Consider the following 19,641-nt stretch of genomic DNA (forward strand, 5'->3'; position numbering starts at 1 on the left):
CGATAGGAGCTCGTATGGATTGTCGGGATGAGACGACGATTGCAAGTCGTGCGTAATTAGGCAAAAGTCGAAAAAGTAGGGGTTGTTGTGGAAAAGTCGGAACTGGCCGAGAGGGGTTGTTTTCGCCGGCGAGTCGCTACTTTTTTTTTTGGTGGACTGCTAGGATCTGGTCGAGATCGCTAGTACGACTCAGATGGTGTTTGATGGTGCAGTTGCTGGTATATATTGTTACAGGTCAGTTACGACGTTCACTCCAATACGACGACGCTATGAGGCAACTAGTACGAATCCCGTCCAGGCTCGTTCATGTATATGTCGAACGGTCAACTGGTTCAAACGAACGCTCCAAGAGGGTTCGCCTCGCTACGGTGCAGCGCCCAAGGGAGTTCCTGGGCGAGGCTGGCCAAGCGCGGACGTCGCCGTCGCCTTGCATGTGTTTGCCCCCACCCCGTGTTTTTTTCCGCAACGATCGTTTTACGGCAGCGGGCCGAAGAGGGATCTTTGACGATCTGATCCCGAATGTTTCGCCCTTGATGACCGCCCAACTCCCGCACATGTCTTGCAGTCGTCAGACCTCGAAACATGAACCTGACAACTATTCTCTTGATACTCGGCACGAGACAGACGCCGATCCGGTCCAACGCCTTCCCCGGCCCCACCTCGCTACAACAAGACCTGCTGTGTCGCTCCCTGCTTTCCGCTCGAGGTCTGGTGGGTATGGCGGAACAACCGGTTCTCGAGTGGATCAAAGTGATCGACAGAATGATCGACTCGCTACCGGATAACCACGAGGCCAGCCCAAGCGATGAAACGGAATGGCTCGTTCGAGACCATATTGTATTTCCCTTTTCGGGCTCGAGAGCAATAACACCTGCCCCCCATACCCCATGTGTAGTGTGCGCGTAACGCTTTCTTTCGAACACCCGACATTCCCGAGCAGACTCCACAATGGAAGACGAGAGAGCTCGTCATCGACCGTCGTCATCCAGCACCGCTCGGATTACCTCTTTCTCCCCCGGTCGACCAATCATCGTCCCTGTGTATGACACCCCGACCTCCCGAGACCGAAACACAGCGACGAGGACCGAAAAGAGAGAAGACACGGACCGTGACGCACCAGGTTACCACTGGCCACTGTATTGGAATCGGCAACTTGCAGCTTGTGAACTTTGCGATCCTCTACGTTGTCCCCGTCGAAATTCCTGACGTGTCCTAGCTCTTCGCTCGCGCGACCTCTTCTCGAAAGGAAAAAAAAAACAGGGGGCGCTGGAGGATGAGAGATAACCACGTGTCTTTGACGACCACCGAGGAAAAAAATGTGGCGGTGGTGGAGCGGAAAGATCGGGTCGCTCGGTGTTATTTTCTGGTACCGAGCGGGTCCGGGTTGAGGTGGTTGGTAACTCTAACGCCGTTGACTGACGCATGGCAGAGAGCAGAAGTGGGAAGATGCGAGTCAGCTTTCTTGTCATTGAAACACAGAATACACAACGTAGGTATCGCTAAGAAGGTGAAGGACGAGAGGAGTGAGTGCAGATGACTTGAAAGAGGATGCTGATGCTGATGACGACGGCGTCCTCGACCTTTGTCGGTCCCGAGTGCGTCTCCTCTTGCGCAACGACACGAGCTAAGGTTTACACCCGTCTCCTCGACCTGTACAGATATCTCTGGCCAAGTCCCCGAGTGTGCGTCGTACGTCCATTCGTTCTATTCCGCGGAATGACGGTCCGATCTCGACCTCGAATCTCCCACGAACTATGGGATACATGGCGTCATCCACGTCGAGGTATCACGAGCAGAGGAGGCACTGGAAAGTCCGGAACTTACATACTACCGCGAAACTAGCCCGGTGTGATTGCGAATGCTCGGGGGTCCCTTGGGGCGAGACCAAGAAGTAGCTGGTGTGGTTCTTCGGGCGGGGCCGTGGGTGTGATGACGACAAGATGACAATGACGGCGGGGTGGGTGACTACACTAGGTCGGATGAGGTATGCTCGCTGGCTATGACGAATCAAGATGGTTGTTCGGAAAGAAGAAAGACGCGCTCGTTGGCAACCAATCGTGTCGGTGGTGATTCTCGTATATATATTCCTTCAGACTTCGGGTGGATCTCACTTTTCTTGAACGCGTTTGTGGTAGCGCTTGCCCCTTTGGGATCCTTGTCTGCGTTCGTCCGTGTTTGTGGTTTCCATCAGAGAACTTGTGATCAGATTGATGAATGATGAGACGCAAGGCGCAAGAGGGAGAGGAGCACCATGCGGAGCCGGTCGTTCGCGTTTCGTCCTGTCTCTGGCGCGAAAAAGAACAACCCAAGCTCCCCTCGCTTCTCGCTTCTCGATCGATCGATTGATCGGCCCACCACGGACCTCCTTTGGACCCCCGTTGTGGACGCAGAACGCGGCCACAACCATGCCCGAGACATTGCAACACGCATCGTCTTACAATTTACCCATACGACAATGCGACGACGACCCACCAACAACACGCACGGACCTCCTCGTTGTCGCCAGGTCGGTAGGTGGATCGAACAAAAGATCCACCGGGATGAAGCCCGCCGCGGCTTTTCGGAAAGAAAAGTCAAAGGACCCTCCCCGCACATATCGATATGCTCTTCCCCCCTCCCCCTTCCTTTAGTTCCCGTAGTTGTCGGCCAGAGGGTAGAAGCAATACCAAGATGACTCTGAAACGAAACACGACGCACGAGACACTAGAGCGGGAATATTCGGCTCTTGTGCGATCGTGCGATCGGCTGCGGCTTGCCAATAGATGATAGATGGGGGGCTGAGGCCGACTTAGGAGCTTAGGACAGCTTGATGTAACGATCCTTCAAAACTGGTCCTCTTTGTATTCTTGTGCAATCCTGAGTCTGCGGCTCGTCGAGATCAGAACCTGGTCAATGAAGTCACATGGTACTCGTTTCGGCGTCTCAGGCAGATACTATGATCCGACGAGGCAGAAGAACTGTAAAATCCACTCGCGACTCGCCGTTTGTTTAGTCACAGCAGAATGGGCATCATGCATATTTGTGAATCGCTTGTCTTGTGTCACACAGGAGGAGGTCTAAACCCTGATCATCTCGGTCGCGGACTAGGTCGTCTTGACCTTCATGTTGACCGACTTTGCTCTGGTCAACTGATCGAATCCTGCTCACACACCCAGCCATCCACATCAGCCTCACATTCCAGATCATCAGCCGCTCAGAACGTCACACCGGTACTGACCGAAAGTCGATAGGCTGACCCCACGTCCACTGTTCTTGACACCCGTCCAGCACAAGGCCGGGTCCGGAGCGTCGGACCTGTTCAAAAAGACGGTACCCGTTTCGAGCTCGCTAGAGAACATGTTGAACGCGTCGGCGGATTCCTGGTTTTCGATGTTGGTCCACACCGAAGCGGTCTGCGAGCGATGTCACCATGGGATCAGCTATCATCTAGATGCGAGCGGCTGGTGCTGGAAAGGATACTGACGAGACCATAAGTCGAGTCGTTCATCAATTGCAAAGCCTCTTCATCCGAATCGACTTTTTGGATCCCAACTACAGGGCCGAAAGTCTGATCCGAGCAGAAGGAGCGAAATCAGCACACTTGATTCTGACGGACCTTAGAGAACCACATCAGGCTCACCTCTTCCATCATGACCTCCATCTCGTGGTTGACATCGACCAAGACGACAGGAGCGACATATGTTGTACCCTCTTTGGCAGCCTCAAACTTGCTCTCGTCCACCAAGTTCTTCGCGCCGGCATCGATGGCCGCCTTGACTTGCTTCCTGATCCTCTCGGCACTGGCCAGACTGACCACAGGTCCGAGGTTGGTATTCTTGTCCTGAGGATCGCCGAGTTTGTAGGCGCTGGCGACATTGACGACTTCTTGTACGAATTCGTCATACACCGACGAGTGCACGTAGATCCGTTCGACGGAGCAGCACGATTGTCCCGAGTTGTACATGGCACCTTATAATGTCACATATCGATTCAGTACCTATTCTTCGGCTCGACATCAGAGTTTCGAACTTACCATCCACCAACTCTGCAGCAGCCCACTTGACATCCACATCCGACCTCACGTACGCCGGGTCCTTCCCGCCGAGTTCGAGTCCGACGCCCTTGAACCCTTCACCCTGGGCCGCAGCCTTGGCTAGGATCGTCCCTCCAGCTACGGATCCCGTGAAGGACAAGAAACCCACTCGGCCGTCTGCCGCCAGCTTGGCAGTCGTAGGCATGTCAGCGTGGATGACCTGGATGACGCTTTGTGGCAGACCGGCGGCGGCAAAGGTGGTCATGAACCTCTCGGCTGCTGAGGGGGTCTGCGGGGACGGCTTGATGATCACCGAGTTACCGGCGAGGATGGCGGGGACGAGTGAATTGACGACTGTTAGGTAGGGGAAGCTGAATATACCGTAATGCTTAGCTTATGTAGCTAAGTTCTATCATATAACATGTGTCTTACTTCCACGGGGCAACGATGGCGATGACACCCAAAGGCTCTCGCTTGATGTACCGTTTCAGAGCATCCGTGTCGGTGGCGGTCTGGGGGATATCCTTCAGGCAGTCCTTTGCGATGCTGATCAAGTGTTTGGCTCGAAACAGAGCACCGCCGACCTCTCCGGGTCCTTGAGAGATGGGCCTGATATGAGCAAGTCTTTTAGTCTACGCACACGGGGTTCGGTCTGGACTTGGTACGTACCGTCCCATCTGCACGGTGATCTCTTCCGACAAAACATCCTTCAGACGTTCGAATTCGACCTAAAGCAGCAGCATAAGCACCTTCAGGTCAGACAGATCCATACAGTGTTCGAGCTTCACTCACCATCCATTTCTCGGCGATCTGAATCCTCTCGTCTATCGACACCCTCTTCCACGACTTTTGAGCCTTGACGGCGTCCGAGATGACGACATCAAGCTGCTCCTCGCTGACCAGGGGTCTAGTGCACACTGCGGACTGGTCGTGAGGCGAGATTGTGGTTTGCATAGGAATAGAAGGCATCTTGGTAGTTGATCTCAGGGTAGGGCAGGGAAGATAAAAAGCGAGTTGTGGTATGGAATGGGCGTTCAAGCAGACAAACATCGGGTCGGTCCTTATCCTACTCATCGCCTCGACGCCGCTTACCGCTCTCATTCTCGAAAGTCACGTGAAACGGATTTCCGGCTCCATGCTACAGAAGGTATCGGACGAATGCAAGAATCTAGATTGGGTCAAAGGACAAGCTTATTATACAAGAGCAGCAGAAATGATGAATCTATTCAAAGAACAGTTAAGGGTTTGAAACGTCAGCTTGATGTCCCGTTGAACGAAGAGAGCAGATACAAGGGAGCTTACCCTTTATCCTCGACGACATTTCTTGTCTTGGATACGACCGTGTACTGCGAGTAATCACCAGGTCAGCCGCGTGAATCTAGGTACTATTCGACTGATCACAGGCCAGCTCACCCCCAACACCCATTCAACGTCGACTCCCAGCTGCTTGCGCGTCCCGTTCTCAACATCCTGATCGATGGTCACGGTCGTCCCCAAAGTGCTACTTTGCTGTATCAACTCCTTTGGCAGGTGGTTCAAAAACTCCGCGAGCGTGTTGTGCAGGTGCACAGACGGTAGCGGATCACTACCTTCGCCGGTGCTGCCAGCCCAGAGGTCGATCTTCGTATCACGTGCAAAGTCGAGCAGCTCTTGTGGCAAGCTCTGACATTCCGGCGTGCTCAAGCTGTTGACTGCAGGTGGACTGGCCTTTCTCGTCCCATCGCCATTCATTGACGGCAACCTCGACATCTCCTTCCTTGGCGACCCGTTGGGTGGCGTCTCAATATACTCATCCAGCAACTCTTTGTCGGCTCGTCCCGCACTTGCATGCTGCTTCTTCGGGTTCACCTGTCCACCAGAGGTCGACATCGATGACATGGTGTCAGGAGTCGGGTCATGTACCTCGCTCTCCATGGACGCCACACCGGCTCGAGATCGCAACGAGTTGAAGGCCGGAATATGTCCCTGCGAAGAGCTGGAGCTCGATTCGGAGAGCAGTTGTAAGAGGGGAAGGGGTAGACTCATGACTCCGAGCTGTTTGGCCTGAGGTACAAGCGAGCCTAAAGCCTGCAGCGATACACACGGGGCAAGATGAGTAAATGTATGGCGGGATCATATGTAACTCAATCGCGAATACGTACCTGCCATAGTTCAACGAGGTCTTTCTTCTCTTCCTCGCTGATTTCACCCCTTTTAGCCTTTTGCTTCCTATCCGCTTCTCGCTCGGCCTCGGCTGCCATCCTGCTGGCGAGCTTAGCACTCCCACAGCTGGCTGCTCGTGCCTTGACATTCTCTGGCTCGATGCGCTCATCTCCCGTGTATTCGATGCCTTTCCACCCGAGCAAAAACGTGTCGATGTGCTGCGCAGCCCTCCCGTTCCATCGCTTATCTCTGGCCTTGTAGTGCACCAAGTTTCTCAATGCTCGAGCCACCTGCGCCTTCTGTTGTTCGATGGAGTGCGAGGCCGGCGTAACGAGGTACATCTTGACCGTGATCTCGGCGTCTTTGAAGCTCGCCTCACCACCTCGTGAATCTTGCGTGATCGGTCCAGGCGGAGGTACGACACCGTTGACGTCATCAATCCTGTCGCTAGGATCCGGAATCATCAGAACTCCGTCAGGGTTGACCTTGAAACTTGGAGGCTCCCGGTCGAGCGCCGAGTGAAGCGAAGCATGTATGAACGAAGGAATGAGTAGTTTAGGCTTTTCAGGATGAGGGTATCGGGGTTCGAGAGGCGTCTGGGAGGTAGTAAACAGCAACAAGGATGATGGAGCCGGAGAAGAACCTGTCATCAAATGTATATTATAGATAAGCTACATGCGCGCGCAGCCTTGTCAGGGTAGAGCAGCATGCGTACCAGAGGACTTGGCACTAGGCTCGTTTCGTTGCGGTAGTGTAGGCGGGCCTTGTGCCGACTGACTACCCTGACTAGGCGCGGAGGACTGAGGGGTAGACTTGGTCTTCTCCGGTGCTTGAGTCGGCCTTGGAGGCAGCGGTGGCTGCGATTGGTTACTGGGGCCTCTTGTCGCACTGCTGGTGTGGGTAGCGGGGGTTTTGTCCTGAGGGTAATTATAATGGACAGGCGGAGGAGGAGGAGCCTTTGGTCGCTCCTCAACCTTTTCGACCTCTTCGCCTTCTTTGGGTTGAGCAACGAAAGCCTGATCACGAAATAAGGACAAATCAATGGCGCTCAATAGATCGTACATAGGTGCGATACTCACTTCTCCCATGATCTTGAGACCGACGGACCTCATGTACCGTTTCTTCTCGGTGACAGTGGCGTCATTCAACACTTTGTCGCAGGTTTCACGAATGACCGATTCGACCTCTAACTTGGCACCCTTCCAGATGGTTCGCATACCCTAACGGAGAGCAGGCATATCAGCACTGGGTTTATCGGAAGGCGTAGTGCTCATCTCACCTGCTCCGCAGCCTGCTCTTCAAGCTTCCGGATGGCTTCCTGTGACAGGCCAGACTGTTCGGCTTGTTGCAGCTTTTCAAACACAGCCTTGAGCTCCAGTGCTACAATCACCAAATATGTGAGCGAGAGTCCTGATTCGTTCGTGGAAAAGAGCTTACCAGCTCGTAGTGTCGAAACGCTGAAAGGCACAGGGTAGTAACTTGGTATGCAAACTAGATCCATGTTCTGGACTGACATCACTCACGTATCACCGATCAGGTTGAAGTTTTGTTTAGCACTGTGGAACCAACCAAACGGAGCGAAAGTCGAGGAAGCCTGGAATTGCCTGTTGGGTCGTACACACGTTTATCAGCAAAGAGTCATTGTCACCATAGCGATCGTAGACAAGACGTACTCCGACTTGGAAATATAAGTTCTTCCGATGGCTTGCAGCAACTCCCAACCGTAGCTCTCCTTGACGAGCTCAGCCGCCTCCAATCGACAGATCTCCTTGAACGAGGTCATGACCGCCTTGTCGTTCTCCGACTTGGCTCCCTCAGCAAAGATCGAGACCTTGTTGATCAAATTCTCCGACAGCTTTTCGACCCGGACCTTCCTGGCTTCGGTCTTTTTATCGGCAAGAGCTTTCTGTCGTTGTTGCTTCTTCTGGATTTCTTCGGGCGTAAAGATCGGCTTGCCCTTGGCGTCAACAGCTCGTGGTCCCGCTGCAGCTTCTTCCTCTGCTTCCTGCTGTTCGGCCTCCATGGCGTCCTTCATGTCCTTGCCTGATAGCGATATAAGACGACAGGGACGATCAGATTGGAACGGGCCTTGGATTGAGCTCGCGCACACCTGCTTACCGATGCTGATCTCGCCGACGAGATCTCGGAATCGTTCTCCTCCGAACATCATTCCGAGTACTACGTCAGGATCCTGGAAACCACCAGCAGGCTCTACACCGCCTCCAGCTCGCTGTCCATTGAGGTTGTAAATGTGACGCAAGTTCGGGTCCGACAGTACCTGGAACACTGAAAAGATGAGATCGAGCTCCGCGGGCATGAGGCATGCATGCAAATTCACCTGATAAGCGATACTGAGGTCTTTGAACTGTGCATATGATAGGTGATGAGCTGTGATATATCCGATCGCCGTGAGAATTAGAGCCTCACCTTTTCATCCGCATCTGGGTCTCCTCGATTCTGTCACATAGCAGCGACATTAGTTACAAGACCTGTCTCTACATCGTACAAGGACTCACCTTGTCCGGATGCAGTTTGATAGCCATCTTCCTGTAGGCCTTCTTGATCTCCTCCTGAGTCGCCTTGGGAGTGACTCCGAGGATATCATAATACGCCGTCTCTTTAGGATTCTCATCGGTACCCGGTCGACCGCTCGTAGCCACGCCCGATCCAGCTTTTCCAGAGCCGCTGTACTTGCTACCCCCTCCTGTAGAGCTCTCGGGTTTCCACGCAAAGACGTTCTTGCATCGAGCGCACCGAACGTGAAGCTGTCCTTCGTAAGAATGCGGCCGTTCGAAATCGAGCTCTGCTGAGCAGCTCGTGCAGACGGCGGGTGAGCCTCTAAGCCGTGATTCGACGATGGTTGGGCTTGGCATGGTGACGCTATTCGACCAGCCGTATGCTCTTTCGCAATGAAAGCTGTTGGCAAGCGAACATATGCCCCCATGAGATCAGATCGATTGATCGATTATATCATCGGTCGACCAGGTCGCAGTGCCGATGCCATGGTTCCCCCCGGCAAAACCCGCGGAAGCGAACTTTGGAAATTGGATCAGTCAGCACGTCATGCCCCCATTTCCTCAGAGGAATCGGGCCCGACGATAACGTCAACTTGATCCACTATCGCATCTGTTATCGGCCGGACAACGTCTCCCAAAGGTTGTCACTCATACCCGCATAGGTGTGTAAAAGATACAGTCTGTGTCTGGCTACATCCTTCACGCGAGAGCGTCTTCCATAACCTTGAGCGCGGCCTGCATCTTGCTCGCATCGTAGATTGACATCCTTCCTTTCTGTTCGACACCAAACGAGTCTTCGTTTCTCGGCTGCGAGGTCTTGAATTCGAATGTATGGGTATGAAGCGCCGACTGATCACGACGGGGGTCAGCCTCGGTAACAGGATTAAAAGACCGTTTGTTCTCACCTGCTCGAGGAACTCTTCTTCCGGGTGATAGTGGAACAAATTGTTTGTCCCAGCCGGTACGTCAGGTTTCGTCGTCTTGGCCTTCTTCGATGACGGTTGCCTACGTGTACCAAGGTTAGCTTGCGGTCTCACCGACCTTGCAATCTCTATAAGCTCACGGTACATTCGCCGACATGGCCGTATCAATGTTCTCATCGCCCACATCCATCTTGTATACTCGCGATATCAACAAGTAATGCGTAAAGTCCATCCCCGGGGTTCCCTAGAAGCACAATCGAGGTCGGTCCATCAGCATTTCCCACACCCTCTCTTGAAGTCGAATCTCGACCGGGACCCACCTCTTTGCGTGCCTTTTCCACCTCGTCGATCGTCATCTTCCAGAGTGGGGGCATGATCTGCACTGGCAAGTTGACGAGACGCTCTGATACCACGAGGGCTATCCGGTTCTTAGATTGAGGAGACAAAGTCGAGACGAGTAGGTTTCGGAAAGGAGAAGAAGCGGGTAGGCGGGAGATGAGGTACTCGACCAGGGGTTTCACGGCCGGTTTGGACTGGCATCAAACGATATCAGCGAGTTCAGTAAGCTCACTAATCGAGAGACTCGGACCAGATCGACTTCGCACTCACATCGACATTGCTCAGGTCGACCAGACTGATGTACGCATAAGGGTCGCTCTCGGTCCCATCCACCTTGACCGTCGTCCCGATTCCCATCTGACCCGCCGAGCTCAGGATATGCTGGGCAAGTGCATGGATGTCGAACAGTTCGGAATCTGAGGTGAAGAGTTGCCGGAGTAGACGTTTGAGAGCGATGCTGGAAACCGGGTTTCGCAGGTGGACAATCAGCTGCTAATCCCTACGAGTGCTAGATGTCGTTCCGTCCTGGCTCACTCGTCCACCTCGGGGTTAGGGTTGTAAAAGTCGAAATCGACATTGATCATGCTCTAAACCGGACACCATGTCGGAGAAAGCGGCCCTTTCAATATCGACCCTTCCGTTCGAGTCTTGAGTCGACAGGTCCGCTCACAACATCGCTGCCTTCATCATCGCTATCTTCCTCTTCTTCCCGGTTCTTTCGCTTGATGTTGGTTGCGGGCACGGCGGTGATGACCTGGTCAGGCATGATTCTGATAAAGCTTTGGAATGATTATGATTGATATGAAAGTGGTGAGGGCAACTGATTGACGGGACGGAGCGATAGCGAACTGGATCTGATCAAGTTGCAAGATGGGACTTGCATACGAATCATGGATCGTCGGATACAAATCATCGAAATTTACGAGAACGAGATTACAGCTTTCACGTGACGAGATCGAACCACATCCAAGGAAAAGGACCTGTTCCCGCTATCCTTCTCGACTTACAGCTTACTGTGATAGAGCCACGATAGTAGATGCCGGTGGGATGGGAGTGTCCGACCTTCAAGAAGAGAGATCAAATCGATCAGCGGACTGTTCTGATGATGCGGAACGATCCAGATGGATGACGGGTTGTCGGGTAGATGATTTTCTCTTTTTGTCAGAGGTCGTTTCACTCAAGGAAGCGTATAAAGATAACCTTGGCGACGAAGCTTTATGGTGTCTTCAGAAAATAGTCGAGACTGGTGCACAGCATAATGGCATCATTCAAAAAGAGAAAAGAGGTGGAAGAGGATCGGGATGGGAGCAGGGGTCCTGGCATCCAAGAAAGATGACGCAAGGAGTCGAGACTCACGAGTTGCGAGTTGATTCGACAGCCAGCCTAGTTCCGACGAAATACGCTGGCTAGATGTTATTTGACGTTGTGGGCATTCCTCGAACCATGCTGAACCCAGAGATGATGAGGAAAGTCGACGAGGTTACGGGGAACGTGCATGAGAAGCTGGTTTTGTGGTTTTGTGGTTTTGTACGGAGGCCTGCCTATATATCGTGACGAATTGACTAGCCCGTAGTCTCGGTAAGCGCATGAAACCAAATCGCGCACGCAGAAGCGCGTCCGCTCCTCAGCACCTCGCGATCGAATTGCAACACCACTACAGATATTACTTCGGTATCGCAGAGAGAGTAAGGAGCGTGATTATGAAATCGTCTATTCTAGTGACAACAGGCGCGTAGCGTATATAACCGTTTCTCCTGACTGACCCAAAACTCGTCCTCCGAATCCGTGTCTCCCAATCGAAGACCACGAGTCCGACGAGTTTGCATGCTTAGGTTGCGCTTCTTTCCCCTTCCGTTATATCGCAAAAAATCTATAATATGGTCGTGTGAATCCCCGGGTTCCCTCGTGAAAAGTAAAGAAGTTTTGTATTTTGGTTTGGTCGTGGTGAGCCGTCTAGTGGAAGACTAGCTTAGACACAGTGAACCTCTCCGTCAGAGTGGGTGTCTGATAGCAAAATACAAACATTTGTATCAGTGACAAGGGCTGGATAGAAGATTCCCTGGCGACCGTGACTCACGACAAGAGGCGGCGGCGGAAGAAGTTCCCGAAGCAGCAGCGGCCGAAGTGGTAGTAGGCGCGACGATACCGCTCGAGTCGTACTCTCCGATACATCCCTCCCCACCCTCGGCAACCTCGACGGCGTAAACGTGGTTGGCAAAGTATTGCAAAGAATGGGTGTTGTAAACAGCGGCGGTACCGTTAGTTTTGGCGAGGTTGACACAGTCGGCATGGTCGTCGGCAAAGTGTCCGATCTTGCCCAACCCGATGCTGGGCAGGTGGAAGAGACGGTGCATGAGGTCGGTGGAGAAGTAGTAAGAGGGAGAGGAGTTGACGACGTTGTAACCGAAGGCGCAGAACTGTTCGTTGTACTTCCTGTCGATGTAAGAGAGGTCGCAGATGACGGTCTCTTCGGTGGCGTTCTCGCCTCGCCAGTGACCCCTCCATCCATCCTGGACACAGTCTATCGAAGAGGAACCATAATACCGATTTAGCTGGTGTTTGATTTTGAAATATACACGCCGGAGAGCTGGACTCACTGCCGTCAATGTCGTCACACCTGAGTAAGACTCCCTCTTTGTTCGACCTCATCAGGTTCTCGTAAGCGCCGAGAACAACGACCGAGTCGCCATCACCGAAGTACAATTGGTAGACGGGATCCGAAGGTCCGTTTCGGTAGACGTCTACCCGAATGAAATACAAGTATGTTAGTCAAGTCATATTCAGACTATACGCGGACTGGATTTTCAGGACTCACATTCCTGAGCAAAGGCGGTGAGCTCGAAGGTATCGGCGAGGGCTTTCCTCAACTGCCTGGTCTGAGTGACGTTGCAGCTCGAGTGAACGGTGACCTCCTCAGCATAAGCCTTGAGGTCACGCTTGCTCAAGTTGGAGAAGGCGGGCTTGATGGGAGTGGCCAAAGAGGCGGGAAGGAGGGCAGCGAGGGCGAAGAGAGCGGATGCGATCATTGTGGTGTTGGTCGGTTTTGGCAGCTTTGGTAGTTTATAAGACAGTTAAGAAGACGCGCGAATTTTTGGTAAGTGTACTGTAGGACGATTGAGGAGAAGAGACGCCAACTTGAACGGGGTAGAACGTCGAGACTTATATCTCGCGACGGCATGACCCGCCTCCGTTTTAACGACTTTGCAATTCCACTTCATCTCATACGGTTCACGGTCATCCCGGACATCCTGACTGTGCGCCAAGCGCAAGATCACAGAGGATCTCACCCCCGCTCGACTCATAGGATGTTGCATGTGGAACGAATCGATGTGATCGGGCGATTTTTTCTGCGATCTAGATAAATGGCGTTGCCAAGACTGAAACAGGAGTTTGCCGTTAGCGCGCATCTTCACCGAGCGCGGTCATCGGGACCTTCGAGTCCTCAATTTTTATAGTCCTGTCGATTTTGGCACGATGAATTGAATCTTACCTATCGAAAAGACCTCGGTTGTCGGAGGTACACCGTAGGAACTCGGTCATCTCGTAAACGCCAAAAAACTTTGCATGCGATCCAACCTATGTCGGTTTTCTTGGCGAACAGTCACAGCGGGCCAGTGTCCGACGAGACTGGTAGCGGTGTCTCCGTGTCGGTTTGAATAAAGACGTCGAGCGAATCGCGCTCATGCTCGTGTCTAACTTTGGCGGATTTGGCAAGTGGTTCGCCTCCTCATCTCCCCCATTACATTTTCCTTCATCTACCACTCGTTATGCGTGCTTCACCTATTCTCGTCTCGACCGTCCTCGCTCTAGCTCTCGGCGCTCGAGCACAAAGCAACTGGGGGGCAGATGTCACTGAGCGTCCTGCTTGGGGTGCTACCTCCGTCGCTGGATGGGGAGCCACTCCTACAGCTGCCGCTGGCGCCGCTTCCACGGACGCATCCGAAATCACTTCGCCTTCCGGAGCCGAATGTCATTGGCGTGAGTAACATTGGGATCCGCGACATCTGAATATGATCCAAGCAACTAATCGGGTTATATCTTTTAGACATTGACCACTACGACTGCGTAGCCGCTGAGAGCAGTGACGATGCTGCTGCAGAGGAAGACAATGGCGACTGCATCATTCACGGTGAGTCGCGTCTGAATCTGCGCATCAGCATCTCGTATTGATAAGCAATCGGCCTCTTTCCTTCAGTCGGTCATCACCACGGAAACTGTTCCCCCGAACAGCTCGCCAACTGCGACACCACCGAGATTGCCAACTATAACAAGCCCTTACACATTGGTGCCATCTTTATTGTCCTCGTCACGTCCGCGCTCGGAGTCATCATCCCTCTTGTCAGCGGACGAAGGAAGGGACCCGTCAGCCATCAGGAGAATGTCGACGCTCAGACCGGGAAGGGACGAGGTATCATGGGAAACGTCTTCTTTGTGGCCAAACACTTTGGAACGGGTATCATCCTCTCCACCGCCTTCATCGTGAGTTGTCCTGTCTGCTCCCAGATGTCACGCTCTGGCTGACGCGCGCGCGCGCGTGTCCTTGTGTATTTCAGCACCTGCTGTTCCACGGTTTCATCATGTTTGCCAACAGCTGTATCGGCCACATGTCCTACGAAGCCACTGCTCCCGCCATTGCCCTCGCTGCAGCCTTTATCACCTTTTTGCTCGATTTTCTCGGACACCGTCATATGGCCAAGCACCACGCCGACGGAGCAGTCAGCCCTAGCAGCTCGAGGGATGGGCACGAAAAGTCGCCCAGGTCTCCTGGCGAGACCCCTGGAGTGGACCCCCAGTTCCTGGAGCTTGGACACGATCACCACGCACACTTGGCCGCTTCCGATCAGAAGTGGCAAGTCTTGGTCTTGGAGGCTGGTATCCTATTCCACTCGATCATGATCGGAGTGACGCTGGGCGCTTCCGGTGGGAATGGTTGGACTACGCTCCTGATCGTCATCGTCTTCCACCAGTTCTTTGAGGGTCTTGCGTGAGTTCTGGCCTGCTTTTCTTAATCCGGAAGGCTTAACTGATCGACCGGCATGGCCACATAAGTTTGGGTGCTCGAATCGCTCTGCTGCCTTTCACTCAAGCTTGGAAGCCTTGGATCATGGGTGCTGCCTTCATCGTACGTCCTTTCCGTACAGTGTCTGGTCACCTTGTAATATATCCTGACGTCCTTCCATTTTCACTATAGATCATTACTCCTATCGGTATCGCCATTGGTGTGGGCGTTCACGATGGTTTCGCTGCCAACGGAAAAGCCGCCTTGCTCTCGGTTGGTATCCTTAACAGTATCTCCGCTGGTATTCTCGTAAGTGTCCTTCATATACCTGTCTGACGATCATCGCCTATTAAAAAGCTGTTCTTGATGTAGCTGTACGCTGCCTTTGACCTTCTATCGAACGATTGGTGCCGGGGCGCTTTGAGGACCGCTCCTTGGAGCCGAGTCTTCGTCGCTCTTTTTTCGTTGGTGGCCGGTCTGATTTGCATGAGTGTCCTCGGAAAGTGAGTCTTCTAAGTCTCGAAGTGAGTTGTAGAGGCTGGCGACTGACTTTTTGAATTTGCACTCTAGGTGGGCGTAAATGGCTCGTGCCACAGAAAAGAAGATCATACACTATTCCCTCCCAACGCTTCGAGTCTCGACAAAATCGCCATCGCGCGACCTATCAAATCGCTATCATAATCACACGTTCTCTATAGAAGCAGGAGGCGATCCATCAGGGGATTCGTCGTCCTTTATTTCCGGGCTATCCTTATATACAACTCTCCTTGACGAAATCACCGAAGACGGCCGACATGAAACGCGTTGTAGCTCGAATGGTCGAGTACATTGCTATGACTACTCATTTATAGAGGGATCCTTGTTCATGTCGTCACACTAGTTTGCCATCAGCCTATCCGAGTACGATCGTCCCTCCTGTGACCTATATCGTGTGTTCTATGTACCCATCTCCTGAAGACGAGAACGGGTGGTAAAAATTATGCACGAAGGGGCTCTACGGATCCTGTTCCACCTGCTCCCCCGAAGAGGTAGGCTGGGGGTAGTACGGCCTTTCGCTTGTTGCCCTTTACCCCATCCTTCGGCTGAGCTTCCTCTTTCTCCTTCTCTTCCTCGACCCCGGCCTTGCTGTTTGCTTCCTCCTTCTCTTTCTCATGATCGACTCCGCCCCGTGCCTTCGCTTCCTCCTGTTCAGCCTCCTCCACCTCTTCTTTCGCCGTTGTTTTGAGAGGCCATCGAATTGCCATCCTTTCCTCAAGGCCAGCGTGTGGGTCTCCCAGCAGTTTCTCAGATTTGGCCTTGGTGTATGACCGGCCAGAGTTGACATATTGGATCTCCCTGTGTCCTAGATCTGGAAAACTGGGCTAGCGCGGGACTCTCTCTTTTCTCTCTCATCTCCTCTTCTTCATCACTTGTCTTCGCAGCAACACCTCCATCAAGATTATCAACATCATCATCAACATGATCTCCTTCATCTACTCTGACGGCAACGCCCTCTTCTTCGAATTGGGTCGATTTGTTCTTGGCTTGCGATCCTTTGAATTCCAGGCTCTGTCGGAGTTTATTGTAAGGACGGAGCATTTAGGATGCACGGGGATTCAAAAGAGCACTTTGACAAGCATTGACACCCTTATGTACGATCGATAGGTTCAATGCCAAGGCTCGGACATCTCACAAGAACAGTCTACAAGAAGCCCGCTTCCTAGACAGTAGCCAACATGCTGGCTACGAAGACTAGTAAAGCGGCGACAGGAGCCAAACGCCCCTCTCGCCCGAAGGGTAATGACAGCGAGCTCGCGCCACCTGTACTTGCGCCTCCTGGATTCGTGTTCGGCGTGACTATCAACGAGTTGGGTTTAGCACGATCGCACACGTCTACGCAGAGATAGTCAGTTCAGTTGCGTTCATATGGTTAAGATCGGGTAGCCGCCGACTGACCTCCCCACTTGACATCGGCAGGCTCGGTGCACTGGGTGAGATTGCCTCCAAGCCAGTGCATCTGTTCTAATCCTTGAATGGACGGGATCAGGAACATGGCAGCCTTGTAGAGCTCGTAATAACACCCGGTACACCACTTGACCCCGAAGAACGATTGGTCGTACCATTGGATGTTCATCCCGGAAATCATATTGGTGAAGAAATCCCGGTTGTTGGTGACTGCGGTCGAGTTCAGGACTTCCGCGAGGCAGTTTGTCGAGGTCCCATTGCTTTTTGAAGAATAACGGTTCAGCTCATGCGAATGCGGGGGGCATATCGCCAGGTCACAACTGACAAGGTAATATCGCACGCCAGGTTCCTGTAAGCCGAAGTATACAGCTTCAAGGTCATGTCTAGCGCTTGGACCAAGGGCGTCCCCGAATCCTCTGCCAACCCGCAATCCCAGTCAAAGGCGGGTTTCCAAGCGTCGATCGCTTGCTGGGAACATTGCGCTTGACCACACATCGCCGAGAGGTACGTCGAGGCGGAATCGGCGAACGAGCTGTTGGCTGGGTCTTGGACGAGGAGCTGGGCGAGGGTGTCTAGCTGAAGACAACTGCCCATTTCTGATTGCGTGGCGTTTACGAGGTTGATCCAGCATGCTTGGGACCTGCCGGCAGAGAACGTCAGTTGCGTTGGCTCCGTACGCTGTGCTGAGAAACGGTGGCGTACTCACTTGATATTCGCCTGTTGCAAAACCTGCAAGAAAGTCACCACGCCTTGCCCAGTCGTAGGATCCGACTTGGCCGCCTCTTCAGTCGCACGTCTTGTCAACGTGGTGCCAACAATGGGGGTGACATCGGTTTTTGACACCCAATCGACGTCCCGGGAGACCTTGACCGCCGTGGAAAGTTGCAGGGATGATATGCTATATATAAGAAGGGGGAAGGAGTATAGCGAAAGTGTTTGGAGGATGCGCATGGCTGGTTATGGTTATGATAAGCGGAAGAGGACGAAACGAGCGCGAGGAGTGGGTTCGGGTCGGCAGGTCGAAAATGCGTAAAGCGGCAACGTTTAGAAGATTGGGTGGTGCATGGAGGTCTCGATACCCACCTAGCGAGTCTTTATAATACCGGAGATTTCTTATCCTTGCTTGTTTGAAAACCAAGCGGTCTGAAAGGATGTTTACGGAGACAGGGGCGCGTCCGAGGGGTTTGCTTTGTCTTGAAACGGTCTGAAACGCGTGCATCAGCGCCGGGTCTCGAACCTCAAGGCTTGAGGACCGCGCAAACTGTCCCGCTGGAAATCCGCTACCATATCAATGACTTGCACCTGTAATCGAAGCTGTTAGTCGAAGCCGTTCGATTTCATATATCAAGGCCGCGATCTGTTGACAACAGCACTGGAGCAAACAGGCACCCATCTCATGAAGCGATAGATATCGCTCGGGGGGGGGGGGGATTGTCTTCGCCAATACAACACCGCTCCGACGACCGCCAATCAACCTACTACTGTATGGCCGGGCTGGTTCGGTGATAGGCCTGATAGGCTCAGGAGAGGTATGCCTGCTGTTCTTCTCGTTCTGATACTATCGTTCGTTTTGACAATGTCCTGGAAGCAGGGGATGGGGGATGGGGGGATGGTGGGCGACGTTCTGAAACCGTACATCGCGCGGGCGCGTCTCGGAGGATCAGATGTTCCGTCGATTTCCAGCGTTCATCATACAACCCAGAGACGACATGACCATCATTACTGAATTACTGTTACTATCCTACTCTTCTGGCTGACTTGGCAACTTGGCTTGTCACGCCTATAGTTGGCATGCACATTCGTCTGTACGACCTGAAACTCGAATCCGGTACACCCGTACAACTGGTCACGTCGACTCTCGAAATCCCGCCCTCTGCTCTCCCTTTATCGCCCGAGAGGAGAACCAAGCAAGCCCCTTTTTCATTAGGGAAATTTCATTTGTACCTGACCTGGATCGTTTGTCTTGTCGTCGATTATTCAGGGGGGGACTTGTCAGCCCGGACAAGACGAGGTAGGGATACGGTCCGTCGTGGTGGTAGTAGTAGAGGTGGGGATACGGTGGACAAGTGGGACTGTGTACTTGACTTGATGGTAGCTGATAGCGATGTGGAAAGGTGGTTTGTTGTGACGACTCGCTACATTTTGTCTTCGGCGACTGAACGCGGGATCTATTGACGAGCACCGTTTGTCGATCAGCAGTTCGTTCTTGAACAGGGGGACCCTCGTGCTATTCATATACGCCCACCCCCTACACTGCTGCTACCAGCTGCTTGATTGCATTGATTGCTGCTTGCTGGTTGATATACACTACTATACACTTCGAGTGCCCCCCTCCGTGCTGTCTTACGATACAAATCCGGCATTTCACGATCAACCTCCGCGACCCGCCATCGCCATCGTCCTGATCGTCTCTCTCTCTCTCTCTCGGGGGCTATTCAGTCAAACCTTGTCTTGTTGGGTATCTGAACGACGAGCCAAAGCAGAAAACCGAGAGGACTCTCGCCATCCGCCATCCGCCATCGCCATCGCTATCAATACGGGTGTATTTCCAGAGCACGATCGGTCGTCGTCGTCGTAGATATCATTTTGGGACCGATTCTCGTAGTACAGCAACCTCGAATCCAGGTCGACCCTTCACCTTCAGCTCACCTTCTACTTCTTGCCGCTCGGACAACCTCGAACCCCCCTGACCGTATAACGTCGCTGGCGTACCCATCTCTACGTACACCCCCCCACACCTATCTCTGGTCTCTCGGGAGGACCATC

At 53.0% G+C, this 19,641-nt stretch overlaps 9 protein-coding genes across 9 annotated transcripts; 1 reads left to right on the top strand and 8 right to left on the bottom strand.

The window, feature by feature from the left end:
• Window positions 1-615: 615 nt before the first annotated feature.
• Window positions 616-2,573, bottom strand: HD553DRAFT_335432 (uncharacterized protein). The gene is made up of 5 exons (XM_046182193.1): window positions 2,112-2,573; window positions 1,825-1,997; window positions 1,371-1,415; window positions 1,118-1,233; window positions 616-774 (listed from the first exon to the last, which is right to left on the bottom strand). Exons 1-5 carry the CDS (start codon window positions 2,405-2,407, stop codon window positions 664-666), a joined length of 741 nt encoding a protein of 246 aa, XP_046036693.1. The 5' UTR covers window positions 2,408-2,573; the 3' UTR covers window positions 616-663.
• A 14-nt stretch (window positions 2,574-2,587) lies between these two features.
• On the bottom strand, window positions 2,588-5,015 carry HD553DRAFT_311759 (Aldehyde/histidinol dehydrogenase). The gene is made up of 8 exons (XM_046180012.1): window positions 4,805-5,015; window positions 4,682-4,740; window positions 4,445-4,621; window positions 4,013-4,383; window positions 3,620-3,948; window positions 3,464-3,547; window positions 3,218-3,392; window positions 2,588-3,139 (listed from the first exon to the last, which is right to left on the bottom strand). Exons 1-8 carry the CDS (start codon window positions 4,979-4,981, stop codon window positions 3,084-3,086), a joined length of 1,428 nt encoding a protein of 475 aa, XP_046036694.1. The 5' UTR covers window positions 4,982-5,015; the 3' UTR covers window positions 2,588-3,083.
• A 295-nt stretch (window positions 5,016-5,310) lies between these two features.
• On the bottom strand, window positions 5,311-6,804 carry HD553DRAFT_272021 (uncharacterized protein; the record flags this gene model as incomplete). Its single annotated transcript, XM_046177738.1, has 3 exons — window positions 5,311-5,358; window positions 5,426-5,764; window positions 6,154-6,804. The coding sequence occupies 3 exons, from the start codon at window positions 6,802-6,804 to the stop codon at window positions 5,311-5,313; spliced, it is 1,038 nt and encodes a 345-aa protein (XP_046036695.1).
• On the bottom strand, window positions 6,797-9,064 carry HD553DRAFT_311762 (putative chaperone regulator). Its single transcript, XM_046180013.1, has 10 exons — window positions 8,671-9,064; window positions 8,582-8,611; window positions 8,493-8,519; window positions 8,273-8,432; window positions 7,828-8,197; window positions 7,678-7,758; window positions 7,592-7,611; window positions 7,434-7,534; window positions 7,234-7,374; window positions 6,797-7,170 (listed from the first exon to the last, which is right to left on the bottom strand). The coding sequence occupies exons 1-10, from the start codon at window positions 9,025-9,027 to the stop codon at window positions 6,847-6,849; spliced, it is 1,611 nt and encodes a 536-aa protein (XP_046036696.1). The 5' UTR covers window positions 9,028-9,064; the 3' UTR covers window positions 6,797-6,846.
• A 189-nt stretch (window positions 9,065-9,253) lies between these two features.
• HD553DRAFT_311764 (p21-C-terminal region-binding protein-domain-containing protein) lies at window positions 9,254-10,759 on the bottom strand. Its single transcript, XM_046180014.1, has 7 exons — window positions 10,603-10,759; window positions 10,467-10,519; window positions 10,203-10,389; window positions 9,914-10,126; window positions 9,734-9,837; window positions 9,576-9,675; window positions 9,254-9,519 (listed from the first exon to the last, which is right to left on the bottom strand). Exons 1-7 carry the CDS (start codon window positions 10,696-10,698, stop codon window positions 9,370-9,372), a joined length of 903 nt encoding a protein of 300 aa, XP_046036697.1. The 5' UTR covers window positions 10,699-10,759; the 3' UTR covers window positions 9,254-9,369.
• An 887-nt stretch (window positions 10,760-11,646) lies between these two features.
• Window positions 11,647-12,958, bottom strand: HD553DRAFT_355796 (putative peptidase family-domain-containing protein; the record flags this gene model as incomplete). The annotated part of the gene is made up of 4 exons (XM_046183835.1): window positions 11,647-11,936; window positions 12,010-12,453; window positions 12,530-12,673; window positions 12,748-12,958. 4 exons carry the CDS (start codon window positions 12,956-12,958, stop codon window positions 11,902-11,904), a joined length of 834 nt encoding a protein of 277 aa, XP_046036698.1. The 3' UTR covers window positions 11,647-11,901.
• A 1,177-nt stretch (window positions 12,959-14,135) lies between these two features.
• HD553DRAFT_272279 (zrt1 protein) lies at window positions 14,136-15,438 on the top strand (the record flags this gene model as incomplete). The annotated part of the gene is made up of 6 exons (XM_046177753.1): window positions 14,136-14,294; window positions 14,334-14,411; window positions 14,486-14,916; window positions 14,982-15,054; window positions 15,124-15,240; window positions 15,304-15,438. Coding segments are annotated over 6 exons (993 nt in total), but the record flags the coding sequence as incomplete, so codon positions are not given.
• A 385-nt stretch (window positions 15,439-15,823) lies between these two features.
• Window positions 15,824-16,175, bottom strand: HD553DRAFT_342335 (uncharacterized protein; the record flags this gene model as incomplete). Its single annotated transcript, XM_046182736.1, has 2 exons — window positions 15,824-15,853; window positions 15,930-16,175. 2 exons carry the CDS (start codon window positions 16,173-16,175, stop codon window positions 15,824-15,826), a joined length of 276 nt encoding a protein of 91 aa, XP_046036700.1.
• A 788-nt stretch (window positions 16,176-16,963) lies between these two features.
• HD553DRAFT_263831 (uncharacterized protein) lies at window positions 16,964-17,619 on the bottom strand (the record flags this gene model as incomplete). The annotated part of the gene is made up of 3 exons (XM_046177439.1): window positions 16,964-17,135; window positions 17,201-17,515; window positions 17,582-17,619. Coding segments are annotated over 3 exons (525 nt in total), but the record flags the coding sequence as incomplete, so codon positions are not given.
• Between the last annotated feature and the right edge of the window lie 2,022 nt (window positions 17,620-19,641).

Source organism: Filobasidium floriforme (assembly GCF_021052385.1).
Source record: "Filobasidium floriforme strain CBS 6241 chromosome Unknown HD553scaffold_11, whole genome shotgun sequence".
In the NCBI taxonomy this organism is placed as follows: Eukaryota; Fungi; Basidiomycota; class Tremellomycetes; order Filobasidiales; family Filobasidiaceae; genus Filobasidium; species Filobasidium floriforme.